Here is a 13,076-nt window from a genome sequence, read left to right as displayed (position 1 = left end):
GCACTATATGGCACAGCTATGGGGCAATAATGAACGGTGCAGAGCACTATATGGCACAGCTATGGGGCAATAATGGTGCAGAGCACTATATGGCACAGCTATGGGGCAATAATGAACGGTGCAGAGCACTATATGGCACTATACTGTTCAGCATGTTAATAAATGTTAACTTTTTGGTTAAAAAAAAAAAAAGTCGCCCTTTTTTTGGCTAATATAAGCCATACCCCGAAAATAAGCCATAGTGGGACTTTTGGGGGTAAAAAGAATATAAGACACTGGCTTATATTCGGGGAAACACGGTAGTTAGATGATTTCTATAAGTTTTCTCCTGTTATTTTATACTGTTTTGCATAAGTTGTATGTCTTTTTATTATCATATTTTTATACCTTTTTCTTTACTGTAAGCACTGAACCTTTTTCGTATTAAAGTATAAGACTTTAACAAGTTGAACCTTGAATGTTCTAACGTACCCATAGCCTAAGGTGTGTGAGCCTTATGAGTGGTAGACATTATTAGTATTAATATTTCCGGGACTCATCGCCCGTGTATTCGGTGAGTGGTGGCAGCGTGTATGAGCGGGTGTGTGGCCTGGGTCGGTGTGTGATTTATGCCCCCATTACAGCATAGGACAGAGGTTGAATGCTGGACAGAGTGGGGAGATAGATTAACCCTTGCAGGCACAACCCCAAGTCACATGTTGAGAGCGGGCACGTGACGAATTAGTTACAGCACGGAGTAGGGATCCGTGACATTACTAGTCACATAACACCTATACATAGGTCAATATATATATATATATATATATATATATATATATATATATATATATATATATATATATATATATATATATATATACACATATATACACATATATACACATATATACACATACACACACACACATACACACACATATTATACATATAATGGGAACGTACCGCGGCCTCCTCTGTTGTTTGTCGCTCAGTCAGGCATTTGCCTGGACGATGGGGCACCAGAGAGCTATTAGTTCAAAAGATAGGTGGATGGATCCTTTCAACCTCCCAGGCTGTGATCTTTGACCATTGGTGACAGCAGTCCGATATTACAGAATATCACTGTCGCGTACCCACTTCTCAGCACGTGACTTGGGGTTGCGCCTGCAAGGGTTAATCTATCTCCCCACTCTCAGTCCAGCATTCAGCCTCTGTCCTATACTGCAATGGGACCTTAAATCATACACCGACCCAGGCCACACACCCGCTCATACACGCTGCCACCACTCACCGAATACACGGGTGATGAGTCCCGGAATTATTAATACTACTGTCTGCCAATCATAAGGATCACACACTCCAAGGCTATGGATTCTTTAGAGCAAGCAAGGTTCAGAGTTATTAAAGTTTTAAGTTTTAATATAAAAGGTACAGTGCTTACAATAAAAAGGAAATAAAAAGTGACATACAAATATGCAAAACAGTTATAAAATAAAAGTGAGAAACTTACAGAAATATCTAAACTTTGCAGTCTGGTATTCTTCTCCCTGAGGGGAGGAATATGAAAATGGATCACATCAGCTTGGCTGCCCCTCAATGTGTGAACATCTTTCTTTGTGTGTAGGCCTAATTTATAGGCTTACTCTAGAGACCAGATTGCTAGACCAGCCTCTCATATATTAATATTCTAAATGCTGGTTTGTGACTGGACCATGGCTATTTTATCAATGAATACATTATTTTTCTCTTAAGCTCTTTGTGTTACCTTTCTCATAGATGGTGTCAGGCTGTAATTGGCATCTCCCTTCAAAAGAGCCAGAAGGTGTGAAATGTTTCCACTTTGTGGTTCTCAGTAAAGCCCCCTGGCGACATTGGAGACAGGAGACTGCCTTCTCAGGATAACATATGCTGTGACTCCTGTGAGACCAGCAGTCTAGAACAGATGGTAATTACTGCCAGTCATACATCCATACCTATACATATTTCACTACACTTAAAATGCTGGTTGAGTCCCATGGGCGCGACTGGGAGCGATGCCTTCCACACCTGCTGTTTGCCTACAGAGAGGTACCACAGGCCTCATCGTGTTTCTGACTTTGAGCTCCTGTACGACAGACTAGTCAGGAGGCCTCTGGGTCTGATAAGAGAATCCTGGGAAGCGGAACTGAACACCCCCGAAGTGTCCATACAACATGTCATGTGGCTCTGTGACAAATGCAGTCAGTAACCCGGCTAGTGCATGTGAGTATGGTGCAGTCCGAGGCCAGCCAGAAGCTGTGGTAAGACCAAAATGCTTAGGAGTGGGTGTGCAAATTAGGTCTCAAGTTGTGGGTCCTAGTCCCATTGACCCAGAACAAGCTTCAGGCGGCCTGGGAAGGGCCATACCTCGTGCATCAGGGCCTCAATGACAGAAATTACGTGGTCACTATTGATTGACCACACCAGGAAGGGGCAGAAGGTCTTCCATGTCAACATGATGAAAGCTCATCATGACAGGTAAGCTTGTGTGCTTCATGTATGTAGCCTTCCTGACAAAGGCGAGCCTGAAATACTGATGGATTTGCTGGTAGAAGCCCGGGACAGAGGGTCTATTGAGGACACAGAATTCGATTTGCAGCTATCCATGGACCTGGGGTCCCAGCTGTGTTTTTTTTTTACGGCCTTACTTAACCATCTTCATGGGTGTACCAGGGGGGAGGCAGGTAGCCATCCACCATGTGGACACAGGAAGTCACCCACCAGTCTGGCAACCCGCTTTACCGTGTTGCCCTAGAGGTGCAAAGGAATATAAAGCGTGAGATAGATGAAATGTTACATAGGTTGAAAAAATCCCCCATCCATCAAGTTCAACCTTTCTCCACCAATTGTGCATTTTGTCACTAATTTAGCTATAACCTGCAATGTTAAGTGTACTGCGGAATCATCCGGCCCTTGTATAAGAGCTGTTATAGTGTCGGCCATTACTACCTCCTGTGGTCGGCAGTCCATGTTCTGACTGCTCTAACTGTAAGGAACCCTTTCCTGATCTTTACTATTTGAAATAATAATTTTCTCCTTCAAACTTTTGCTTTTGTCACAGAATGCTCCTTTACAGCAATGCCAGCATTGCAGACCTTTGGCATTCTAGAAGTTAATTTGCGGAGGTAATCTGGAGACATTCCCCCCCCCCCATGCTTCCAGAAGCCCCTCCCACAAGTTGGTTTGGCTTGATGGGCACTTTTTGCACCATACGGTCAAGCTGCTCCCACAACAGCTCAATGGGGCTGAGATCCGGTGACTGCGCTGGCCGCTCCATTACAGATACCAGCTGCCGGCTTCTTCCCTAAATAGTTCTGGCATAATTTGGAGGTGTGCTTTGGGTCACTGTCCTGTTGTAGGATGAAATCGGCTCCAACAAGTGCTGTCCACAGGGTATGGCATGGCGTAAAGTGGAGTGATAGTCTTCCTTATTCAGCATCCCCTTTACCTTGTACAAATCTCTCCCTTTACCAGCACCAAAGCAACCCCCGCACCATCACATTACCTCCACCATGCTTGACAGATGGCGTCACGCTCTTCCAGCATCTTTTCAGTTCTGTGTCTCACACATGGTCTTCTGTGTGATCCAAAAACCTCAAACTTGGATTCGTCTGTCCATAACACTTTTTTCCTATCTTCCTCTGTCCAATGTCTGTGTTCTTTTGCCCATATTAATCTTTTCCTTTTATTAGCCAGTCTCAGATATGGCTTTTTCTTTGCCACTCTGCCCTGAAGGCCAGCATCCCGGAGTCACCTCTTCACTGTAGACGTTAACACTGGCGTTTTGCGTGTACTATTTAATGAAGCTGCCAGTTGAGGACCTGTGGGGCGTCGATTTCTCAGACTACAGACTCTAATGTACTTGTCTTGTTGCTCAGTTGTGCAGCCGGTCCTCCCACTTCTCTTTCTACCCTGGTTAGAGCCTGTTTGTACACACCGTTGTAGGAAATCTTCAGTTTCTTGGCAATTTCTCCCATGGAATAGCCTTCATTTCTAAGAACAAGAATAGACTGTCGAGTTTTACATGAAAGTTCCCTTTTTTCTGGACATTTTGAGAGTTTAATGGAACCAACAAATGTAATGCTCCAGATTCTCAACTAGCTCAAAGGAAGGCCAGGTTTATAGGTTCTCTATTCAGCCAAACTGTTTTCAGCTGTGCTAACATACTTGCACAAGGGTTTTCGAGGGTATTCTAACCATCCATTAGCCTTCTTGTGGTAGCAAACACAAAGTACCATAAGAACACTGGAGTGATGGTTGTTGGAAATGGGCCTCTATACACCTATGAAGATATTGTATCACAAACCAGACGTTTGCAGCTAGAATAGTCATTTACCACATTAACAATGTAGAGAGTGTGTTTCTGAATCATTTAATGTTAGCTTCATTGGAAAAAACTGTGCTTTTCTTTAAAACATAAGGACATTTCTAAGTGACTCTACACTATTGCAGTTAGTCTGGGGTTACCATGGAGTTCGCAGTGACTGTATCGGGAGTGTGTGTATATGTGTGTGTATGTGTATATATATATGTGTGTGTATGTGTGTATATATATATATATATATGTGTGTGTATGTGTATATATATATGTGTGTGTGTGTGTGTATGTATATATGTATATATGTGTATATATATGTGTATGTGTATATATATGTGTGTATATATATATATATATATATATATATATATATATATATATATATATATATATATATATATATATATATTCCATGTGTTAGAATAGGAGGTGCTTATACCATACACTCGCTGTTAGGTTCCCGATAACCGGCCTATTAGTGGAACCAGCCTGCAGCCTCCTCTGTTAATTGTTCAACCACGTAATTGCCCGGTCGATAGGGGGCAGCAGAGAGCTGTTTACTCCAGAGAGAACAGCAGGTGGATCTGCGCGACCTTCCAGGCTGCCATGTTTGACATCTGCAATAAAGATGTTTCTTGTTCATGTCGCTTGTACGTAACTTCATGTTTTGTGAATAATCCATTTGTGATGGTTAAAACTTAAAAGTAGAAGTGGTTTTTTGTAATCGGGGCATAAGAAAACTAAAGAATCAGTCATTGGATTTGAAACCATTTTGATAAAGACAAATGTTGCATACCTGTGATACTGTCCCCCTCCCCGCCTGTGATACTGTCCCCCTCCCCGCCTGGCAATGTTGAGGGTTGTAATGTCTTATCTCCCCCAGGTGTGTGACAGTATCCTGAATATTGGCCCCTGTGCGATGGCCTCCATGGGAGAACCGGCCTTCCTGTCTGAAGAGGTGAGGCTGACCCTGTGCCCCAATGTCACTGGCCTTTACACACTGTACACATTGTGGATGATGGGAGTAATAGTCCTGGTTCTTCAGTTTCAGAACAGCCCGGAGCCGGATCTGGAGATCGTCCTGTGCTCTGGATATGGGAAGAATGGGGCACTGTCCGTCCTGCAGGTGATCGCTGGGTGGAGGTGGTGGAAACTGGAGATTTCACCTGAGGACATGGATGATGAGGGTAGTGATCATGCAGAGGATGATGAGTGTTTTTCCTCCCACAGAAAAGCATCCGCCCGCAGGTGGTGACCACGTTTGAGCTTCCGGGATGCCACGACATGTGGACGGTGATCTCTTCCCACAGGAAGGAGGAGGTTGGTGGTTGTCGTTTCATCGCTCGTCCATTGCCCTCACTTTCTGCTGCTGCAACTGTCATTGTCTTCTCTCTTTCAGACCGGTGACACAGAAGGAAAGATGGCAGACGAAGAGGAGAAGAACCGCCATGGCTTCCTCATCCTGAGCCGTGAAGACTCCACCATGGTAAGTCGTGGAACAAGAATGGCGGTGATCTGCAGTCTGGGGGTCCCGCACTCTCTTTCCGAGGGGTTGCAGCCTATAATGTGTTGGGGCTTCCTGCACTCTCCTCCCGAGGGGTGGCGGCCTGCAGTCTGATGGGGGGGGTCCCACACTCTTGCCGAGGGGTGGCGGCCTGCAGTCTGATGGGGGGTCCCACACTCTTGCCGAGGGGTGGCGGCCTGCAGTCTGATGGGAGGTCCCACACTATCTCCCCGAGGGTTGGCGGCCTGCAGTCTGATGGGGGGTCCCACACTCTCTCCCCGAGGGGTGGCGGCCTGCAGTCTGATGGGGGGTCCCACACTCTCTCCCCGAGGAGTGGCGGCCTGCAGTCTGATGGGGGGTCCCACACTATCTCCCCGAGGGGTGGCGGCCTGCAGTCTGATGGGGGGTCCCACACTCTCTCCCCGAGGGGTGGCGGCCTGCAGTCTGATGGGGGGTCCCACACTCTCTCCCCGAGGGGTGGCGGCCTGCAGTCTGATGGGGGGTCCCACACTATCTCCCCGAGGGGTGGCGGCCTGCAGTCTGATGGGGGGGGGGGGTCCTGCACGCTCCGGCCTGCAGTCTGATGGGGGGTCCCACACTCTTGCCGAGGGGTGGCGGCCTGCAGTCTGATGGGGGGTCCCACACGCTTGCCGAGGGGTGGCGGCCTGCAGTGTGATAGGGAGTCCTGCACTATCTCCCCGAGGGGTGGCAGTCTGATTGGGGGGTCCTGCACTCTCTCCAAGGGGTGGCAGCCTGCAGTCTGATGGGGGGGGGGTACCGCACTCTCTCCCTGAGGGTTGGCAGGCCTGCAGTCTGATGGGGGTTCCCACGCACTCTCCCCGAGGGGTTGCAGCCTACAGTGTGGTGGAGGTTCCTGTACTCTCCTCCGGCTTTGTCTCGGGGGCGCCCTCTCCTCCGGCTTTGTCTCGGGGGCGCCCTCTCCTCCGGCTTTGTCTCGGGGGCGCCCTCTCCTCCGGCTTTGTCTCGGGGGCGCCCTCTCCTCCGGCTTTGTCTCGGGGGCGCCCTCTCCTCCGGCTTTGTCTCGGGGGCGCCCTCTCCTCCGGCTTTGTCTCGGGGGCGCCCTCTCCTCCGGCTTTGTCTCGGGGGCGCCCTCTCCTCCGGCTTTGTCTCGGGGGCGCCCTCTCCTCCGGCTTTGTCTCGGGGGCGCCCTCTCCTCCGGCTTTGTCTCGGGGGCGCCCTCTCCTCCGGCTTTGTCTCGGGGGCGCCCTCTCCTCCGGCTTTGTCTCGGGGGCGCCCTCTCCTCCGGCTTTGTCTCGGGGGCGCCCTCTCCTCCGGCTTTGTCTCGGGGGCGCCCTCTCCTCCGGCTTTGTCTCGGGGGCGCCCTCTCCTCCGGCTTTGTCTCGGGGGCGCCCTCTCCTCCGGCTTTGTCTCGGGGGCGCCCTCTCCTCCGGCTTTGTCTCGGGGGCGCCCTCTCCTCCGGCTTTGTCTCGGGGGGGGGGGGGCGCCCTCTCCTCCGGCTTCGTCTCGGGGCTGTGACGATTCCCACCGTGTTTACACCAATAGGTCACGGATCGTGGGTGACCTTTGGCCGGCACACAGCTTGTGCAGGGGGCTTATCCCTCCACTGCTACAATGTGATGAAAACACATAGAAGGCTATTGACCTATCAATTTACTGCAGGGGCTTATTTTAGTTATCCCACTGCTGCTACAATATATCACGAACTGCAGGGATTTATGTATATCCCGCTTTCCAGTTCCACTTCGGAACTTGCAGCTCTCCGGCGCCCTCCTTACCCTCAGGTCAGTCAGGGAACTACACCTGGGATAATTAGTAGCCGGACGAGCCGCTTCACTGTGGACTGGCTAGCAGGCACGCTGCAGCGAGGGAATTATAAATGCTCAGGCCGCAGCCAGACAATAGCTTATAAACCCCGTTCTGTCGCTGCCAGCGGCACCTACCTAGCCCAGAACACACTTTGCTGCCACCAGCTCAGATTTCTCACAGAGGGGTTCGAGCCAAACCAAATTAGTAGCGTAATTAACTTCAGAAGACTTGCAAGGGAACGAAACTAGTAAATATTCTAGCTAGTGATGAGCGAATATACTCGGTACTCGAGATTTCCGGAGCACGCTCAGGTGTCCTCCGAGTATTTTTTAGTGCTCGGAGATTTAGGGTTTTTTTTTGCCGCAGCTGGATGATTTACAGCTATTAGCCAGCTTGATTACATGTGGGGATTCCCTAGCAACCAGGCAACCCTCACATGTACTTAGCCTGGCTAATAGCTGTAAATCTCCGAGCACTAAAAAATACTCAGAGGACACCCAAGCGTGCTCGGGAAATCTCGAGTAATGAGTATATTCGCTCATCACTAATTATAACTTTTACTCCATAAAAAGATTAGGCAGTGTTTATAAAAAGGTATATCAAGATTTTACAATATGAGACAATTTAAAGTATGTACAGCAATTTAAAAAAAAACCCCATGGATTAAAGAAACATAAAACTCACATTTGCTTAGATCATGTCAGCTAACCATGCTGGTAGGCGGAGCCAAATATCCCAGTGCATTAGGAGGTCTTTCTGTAGTGAAATCCCAGGCAAGAATGAAGGCTGGGTTGAGTGCAGTAACTTATACCTGCAGGCTTGTGATATCACTAAAGGGGCTGGTTTGCCTGCACCCTCCCCTCTCCTCAAAGTTACAGATTGTACCAGCAATTCTTTTAATTCTCACATCTTGGCTTCAGAACATGGCAGAGTCACAGCACACCCATCATTCATCTTATATTAAAATTTGCTTTCTAATGATACTGTCGGGGTCGTAAACGACAATATACCCTCATTCACCAGTCATTCCAAATTAATATGTGTGCAAGGCATCTGGTACCGGATAAGAATGAGTCAGACAGGTAGCTGGTTCAAACTTAGTTAATGCCCCGTGCGTCCACACATGTCCGCAACGGTCACACCAACTGGCTTTATTCTAAAATACACAATACTATATTGTGTGTTAGGGGAAGGCGTGCATTAGGCGGGGTTTAAGCTAGCATTCAGTCTTTCTGATTTGTTCTGACATCTTCTGGTGGATCCTCCTTTTCTTCACATTCCTTAAGTTTCGATTTCGAAGAAATGAATCTTAACCCTTCGGACACTAAACTGAAACGAAACTGAACACTGGCAGCCATCTTTAAATACAATTACATTTGCATTAGCAGGGGAAAACTTATTGTTTCACAGTATAAGATATATAAAAGTACAAAGGTATATAAGAAATATATTTTCACCTTGACAATCCCCCCCTAAACACTAAGTTTTTCCCTTAAAGAAAGATCCTTCGAGACTGTCCATGTGATGGGAAAAGGGGAAGTGGATTTCTTCATCCAGACACCTCAGAAACTCTCCCCTAGCGAGAGGCCTCCAGGCAGCTGAACCCTTCACTAACCTCACATGGAGTTCTCCCACTGTCCCTAAACTAAATCTCTTAGCATCATCTGAGAATGGGGGTTTTGTCTACTCTCTTGAGAGGAATATACTTCGAGATCTCCCCTGGACCAGTACCATTGTACTCTGGTGGGTCTACTTCTTGATTGAGGAAGGTGCCAGTCGGAGTTGCTTTGGCAATAACCTTTTTGTACAAGGGAATAACACAACAGAGAATTATCGATCCAATTACAAGGAGGGCAATTAGTACCAAACAAACTTATTGAAGGAATCCCTTGATCCCACCTAACCAACTGGAGAAGAAAGATGTGTCTGCTCCAGCATTCATGACACGTCGTTTTATTGTCCTAATTTGTTCAACTTCTTTAGAAACCTTCAGGTCTTTCGGATCTACATTTCGCCATTCAGGTCTGGCTGTCTATATTTCGTCTCGTAAGTCTTTGGTCATACCGTCAATGAATGTATTTACCAATACTCTAACATCAAGTGGGTTTATGGGACTGTACTCCATGTCTTCCCATTTCAGCTGTAACCGTCCAAAGTATAGCTCTACACTCTCTCCTTTGTCACATCTGTAGAAAATCTTAATTTGCGTCTTAGCACGTCACCTGTTTTTGTGCTCACTAACTACCTAGGCCTGCCTAGGTGCACTTATACGTCCATCATATGATCATTATTTGTCTGTAGAATGGGAAAGGTTGGTTCTCAGGGTCAGCCAATTGTTTTTGCATAGCTAGCTAGTCAGTGGGCCTCCAGGGATAATACTCCTGTATCTGTCTTACCCTACCTGATGTGGTTGGTTCTCTGGTGGTGGGGGCGACATGACATGCTGGTCTACAGCTCCTTCCCAAAAGGATTACTGTCAGCCTACTCCCAAAAGTTAATGTCTCCAGTATCCACCAACCACAATCCTGTGTCAGCTTCTTATGTCACTACATGTGATCTTGTCTGGACAGGATTCAGTGTAATTCTCTTAGGTCGGGTTGCAGCACGGGTCATACAAGTGTTAGGGCCCAAGTCCTCAACTATATCCTGAAAAGCATCTTGGCTGAAATTGACAAATCTTTATTCTCTGTAATATATGTAATTGATCCATTCAACATTTTTATTAATCTGCACCTGTGGAATTATAGAAGCAAAGCCGGCATAAATCTGGTTCTGGGCTTTAAACTGGTCAGGCACCCCCCTTGGCACTCCAATAGCATCAATATATACTAGTGGATCTTCTTCATAACTCATGTGGAGCTGATCGAGACTTCTCCTCTTTCTGGTAGGTTCATCAGGTGCCTCTGGATTCCAAGGTAAAATCTTGAACTGCATAGCCAGTCTAACAAGGGTGCATTGGCCTATCCAGGCATTAGGCAACCTAGGACGGAGCTTACCATCTCCACATAACCAAAAAATGTCGTACATATATTGTATATTTGATTAGCAAATCAGTATCTAGAGGACTGTTCTCTTTGCGGAAACTTGTCTCGAAGATCCCTACTGGTGTACCTGTGGTGTCGTGGGAATTATAGCAGGTGTAATTGTCAGCTAATACGGTTACTTCTCCTGGGACCTTTAGTCTGGGTTCCTTATGAATTAGTGGGACATAATCTGGGCAATCAGTGGACTTCAGACCTTTCAACAGATTCATAACACAGGCAGTGGTGTCATCAGGAAAAAGCAATGCATGTGTGTATAGATGTGTATTCGCAGCAGCACAAGCAATACATCCTACAGAGATATTCTGGACTTTTACATTGTATCTCACCCATTCTAACCATAGGTTTTTCCTTGGGGCTGTTTGTGTTTCTATGGAGAAAACCTCTTGCTAACTGAGACCTGGAATGGGGATCACTCCATTAACTACATTTTGCAAACGCTCACCTGGGCCTGTTTTAGGTGTACTGGTAACAGGGGCCTTGGTTGGTCTGAAACGAATATCCTGGAGCTGTATATGGCCTAATTCCCATGGTATCCACTACTAAATACATAATTATAATGCCTTCCCAGTACATACGTCTGCAGATCAGCAGATTGGGGGTTTTGAAGATTTAGGAGGAGGGGGTGACAGCTTCTACCCCATTTACAGCCCCTAAGTGGTTGCAGAAGGACTGTTAGATGCATTCTCTCACGAAGACTCCTACCCGTTCTATCCTTAGGGAACATGGCTTCACTAGGTTTATATCCCCAATCATCTCCCATATTCCAGGCAGCATCTGTCTAATAATAACAATTATTGTTATCGTTTCTGGTAACACATATATAAAACTGGATGATTCCCTCTACCACCCATTCAGTCTCGGGACACTTGACTACATCACAGAAATCAAATCGCCAGATATTCACCGGGGCTGTCAGGTTTACCCAGAGAATAGTGGGACCAGAATTCTTATTTACAATAGGGGCCGAGGAGGTAGGGGCGAGGATGGCCCCCATTTCCAGGATCAAAACCAACAGCAACATTTCCCTTCAGTCACTTCTGTGACTAAACACTGGTTCGGTCTCTTTTGCAGTGTGAAGCGTGAATCCAGGTGCTCTTTCCTTCAAGTTTTACTGCAGTGGGGGTGACCAAGATCACCGTGTGAGGTCCTTCAAATCTCGGCTGGAGACAATCTCTGCGCACAAACTTTTTCACATACACCAGGTCTCCTGGCACAAAGGGATGGTGTCCAGGAACCTTGTCTGGGTCTGGAAGAGAACTGAAGACAGTTAAATGCACTTTGGCAAGGTGTCCATGTAAGGCCTGCACATAACTAGTCAAGTCCTGGTACTTGGGCTACAACTGTTATGGAAAGAAACATTCAAGACTGGGGCCCCTGCCAAACAGAATCTCATACGGTGACAGTCCTGTCTTCCTGTTTGGGGTATGTCTTACTGAAAACAAAGCTAGAGGAAGGCATTCTGTCCATGGTTTACCAGTCTCTGCCATTGCCTTCTGGATTTTAAGCTTAAGAGTTCCATTTAGTCTCTCCACTCTTCCACTACTCTGTGGATGGAGTATGCAATGCTTGACTTACCCCCAGTGCTGCCATTACCTCTGACATGATCTCTGCAGTAAAATGGGAACCCCGATCGCTTTCAACGACTTCAGGAACTCCATACCTGCATATGATCTCAGCCATCAGTTTCTTCGCCGTTGTCTTAGTCGTAGCTTTGGCAACTGGGTAGGCTTCTGGTCAACCTGAAAATAAATCAATGCAGACCAACACATACTCATACATCCCTACCCTAGACAACTGAATATAATCAATCTGCAGTCTCTGGAATGGGTAAAGGGCCGGGGAGTGTGCTTGGATGGGGTTTTCACTGTCCTACCCTGATTATGTGTGGCACATATCATGCAGCTCTGTACCTGCCTTTCTGCGCAGGTGGAAAACCCCGGGGGCAATCCATTGTTTCTGTAGGGTGTCACACATGGCCGTCTTCGAGTGGTGCACATTCTCGTGCAGAACCTGTGCCATCATTGGGTACAGTACCTGTGGTAGGCAGACCTTTTCACCCCTCCCCCATAGTCCAGTGACGGTATCAGAGCAAGCCCCTCTCTTTTTGCCACCTATTTTTCTCCTCCTTACTTGCCTGTTCTTGTAACCGGGCTAAGATGTCTTTCGACACAAGTGGAGATGGTGGGGTGTCCAGGTGATGTACTCTAGAGGCCACAGGAGTGCTTGCTGCTTTCTTGGCAGCCTGGTCTGCCAGTGCGTTACCCTTTGTCCGTCCATCAGTGCCTTTGGTATGTGCCTTTACCTTTATGATGCCTGTTTGGGTGGGAAGCTGTAGTGCATTCATAAGTTGCTGGACTGCCTCAGCACGTTTAAAGGGGTGGCCATTTGCTGTCAGGAAGGCCCTGGCTCTCCAGATAGGCCCATA

At 47.3% G+C, this 13,076-nt stretch overlaps 1 protein-coding gene across 2 annotated transcripts in view; it reads left to right on the top strand.

Annotated features, from left to right (window-relative positions):
• The window catches only part of CPSF1 (cleavage and polyadenylation specific factor 1), a 91,137-nt gene that overhangs the window by 55,396 nt on the left and 22,665 nt on the right, over positions 1 to 13,076 (top strand). For both annotated transcript variants that reach the window (XM_077271595.1, XM_077271594.1), the window contains exons 15-18: positions 5,199 to 5,273; positions 5,361 to 5,441; positions 5,546 to 5,635; positions 5,715 to 5,801. In XM_077271595.1, the coding sequence (XP_077127710.1) occupies positions 5,199 to 5,273; positions 5,361 to 5,441; positions 5,546 to 5,635; positions 5,715 to 5,801 (333 nt within the window). The remainder of the gene's footprint in view (positions 1 to 5,198; positions 5,274 to 5,360; positions 5,442 to 5,545; positions 5,636 to 5,714; positions 5,802 to 13,076) is intronic.

Source organism: Ranitomeya variabilis, chromosome 6 (genome assembly GCF_051348905.1).
Source record: "Ranitomeya variabilis isolate aRanVar5 chromosome 6, aRanVar5.hap1, whole genome shotgun sequence".
In the NCBI taxonomy this organism is placed as follows: domain Eukaryota; kingdom Metazoa; phylum Chordata; class Amphibia; order Anura; family Dendrobatidae; genus Ranitomeya; species Ranitomeya variabilis.
Note: the sequence above shows the minus strand (reverse complement) of the source record. Positions and strands in the feature narration are given on the sequence as shown.